The following is a 2,482-nucleotide window of genomic DNA, read 5'->3' on the forward strand; positions in this document are numbered from 1 at the left end:
TATCAAAGATGTCTCCACGAAAACAACATAATAACATCGCACCAATTCGGGTTTCGCGAAAACCATAGCACGATAGAGCAAGTAAATAGAATTACTAACGAAATAAGAAAAGCATTTGAGCACATAGAATACTGTTCAGCTTTATCTTCAGACGCGGCTCAGGCGTTTGATAAGGTATGGCATGCAGGCTTTTTGTATAAGATTAAAAACATTCTACCTTTATGATTGTATAAAACACTGGAGTCTTATTTAAAAAATCGAATATTTATGGTAAAAGTGAGAGATTTCATATCTGATGAACGACAGATAAGGGCTGGTGTACCACAGGGCAGTGTTTTAGGCCCATATCATATATACTGCAGCTCTTCTTACAGCTAATAACATATTGACCTCAACTTTTCCGAATGACACAGCTTTAGTGAGCCGTAACAAATGCCACATAATAGCATCAAGAATATTAGCCAAGCACTTAAGGTCTGTCGAAGAATGGCTAGCCAACTGGCGCATAAATGTGAATGAACAAAAACGCAAGCATGTTACGTTTTCGCTAAGACCTAAAATGTGTCCGGCAGTAAAAATGAGTACCCCAAGCGAACGAAGTAACTTACCTTGGTATTTACCTAGATAGAAGACTTACGTGGAGAAAACATATATCTAGTAAAGTAACTTGCATGAAGATAAGAGCTGCAAATTTAAATTGGCTTTTAAATAAAAACCCCAAACTTAGCCTAGACAACAAAGTGGTTTTATATAATGCGGTCATAAAGCCGATTGGGATGTACGGCATTCAACTGTGGGGTACGATCTGTGCAACTAATATTGATATAATACAAAGGTTCCAATCACAAATGCTTAGAACAATCACGTGTTCACCATGGTACTTTCGTAATGAAAATATCCATAAAAACCTTGGTATTTCTATGGTAAAGAAAGAAGTAGGAGACAGGAGAATTAAATACTCGTATATATCTGTGGCAGTGTAGTACGCGAACACACCTATCAGCCAAGGGCAGCACCATCAATTCGATGCTTTGGCAGCACTCATTAATTTATGTATCTGCATCGCAGTTAACAGAACTGTTATTCTTCTTTTCTTTCTTTTACGCATATCCAGTTAGAACACGCCACTTTCCGAATAAAAAGTATTACCATTGTCAGAAGTTGAAGCACGTTTTTTAATCAAACCAAAGAAGATCCATACTGGTGACCCCGACATAGCGGCAGAACATACTGGCTACCCCCACAAGTGAGAAATCTTTCGAAAATAAAAATATGCCCAACGACGAGCAAGAGACACCGGCTCCAGAGCAACAGGCACCAATGCGGGTGGACACGCTGGACCAAGGAAAAGTTAAGCTCCCAGATTTCGTTGAGGAACATACCGACCTATGGTTCTGGCAAGTCGAGGCGGCATTTGAAGCAGCAGGTATCGTGTCCGACAAAAAACGATACTATACCATAATTGGACAACTGCCTACGCACGTTATGTACAAACTAGCTGATTTCCGTACCAATCCACCAGCACGCAACGAAATGTACAAAAACCTCAAGGCTCGAATCATTAACGAATTTGCCGATAGCACACAAACCAAACTAACAAAGCTCCTCAGCGACTTATCACTCGGTGACCGCAAACCGTCACAGTTGTTAGCCGAAATGCGGACAAGGGCCGCAGCTACACCAGTTACATACGAGCTCCTAAAGCAGTTATGGCTCCGGAATCTGCCTGAACAAATACGCGCAATTCTATCCGCAGACGAGCACATAACATTAGTCAACGCAGCAACGATGGCCGATCGTATCATGGAGGCTACCAAAGACAGCAACTCTTTCATACACGCTGTTTAACAAAGCCCTCAGCAGACAGTGAACACACACCCACAGCAAAGCGCCGGCAATGAACCTACAAGTCAAGTAATTCTAGAAATGCAACGCCAGATCAATGCGCTCTCACGGGATCTCCGAGACATCAAATGGCCACGCCGCGACAACCAACGCAGACCAACACCTACACGATTGGGTTCACGAAGTCGCGAACACCACAACACAAGCTGGTATTACTACAAATACGGGACGAACGCTCGTAAGTGTAGGCCACCATGCAAGCTTGACCGGACGGCCGGCAGCACACAGGAGGACCAAAAAAACTAGTACCCCGAGCTCAAGCCATGGGAGGCGCTTGCCAGCTCGGCCACGGCAACAACAATCTGCCTTTTCATAAAAAACGTTTACGACAATCAACATTTCCTCATCGACACCGGAGCAGATATATCGGTGATACCAGCAACCGCAACAAACAACACTCATAAACCGACACCCAGTCAATTTACGCGGCGAATGGAACGCCAATACAAACATTCGGACAAAAAACTATGAAACTAAATTTCGGCCTCCGTCGCCCATTTGAATGGACATTTTGCATAGCCGACGTAAAATCGCCAATTATCGGCGCGGATTTCCTAACGCACTACGACCTGCTAGT

At 43.4% G+C, this 2,482-nt stretch overlaps 1 protein-coding gene across 1 annotated transcript; it reads left to right on the top strand.

Annotated features, from left to right (window-relative positions):
- The first annotated feature begins 1,272 nt into the window (after nt 1-1,272).
- Nucleotides 1,273-1,848, top strand: LOC120780253. Its single transcript, XM_040112513.1, has one exon. The coding sequence runs from the start codon at nt 1,273-1,275 to the stop codon at nt 1,846-1,848; it is 576 nt and encodes a 191-aa protein (XP_039968447.1).
- The last annotated feature ends 634 nt before the right edge of the window (nt 1,849-2,482 follow it).

This window comes from Bactrocera tryoni, unplaced genomic scaffold (assembly GCF_016617805.1).
Source record: "Bactrocera tryoni isolate S06 unplaced genomic scaffold, CSIRO_BtryS06_freeze2 scaffold_245, whole genome shotgun sequence".
NCBI lineage: Eukaryota > Metazoa > Arthropoda > Insecta > Diptera > Tephritidae > Bactrocera > Bactrocera tryoni.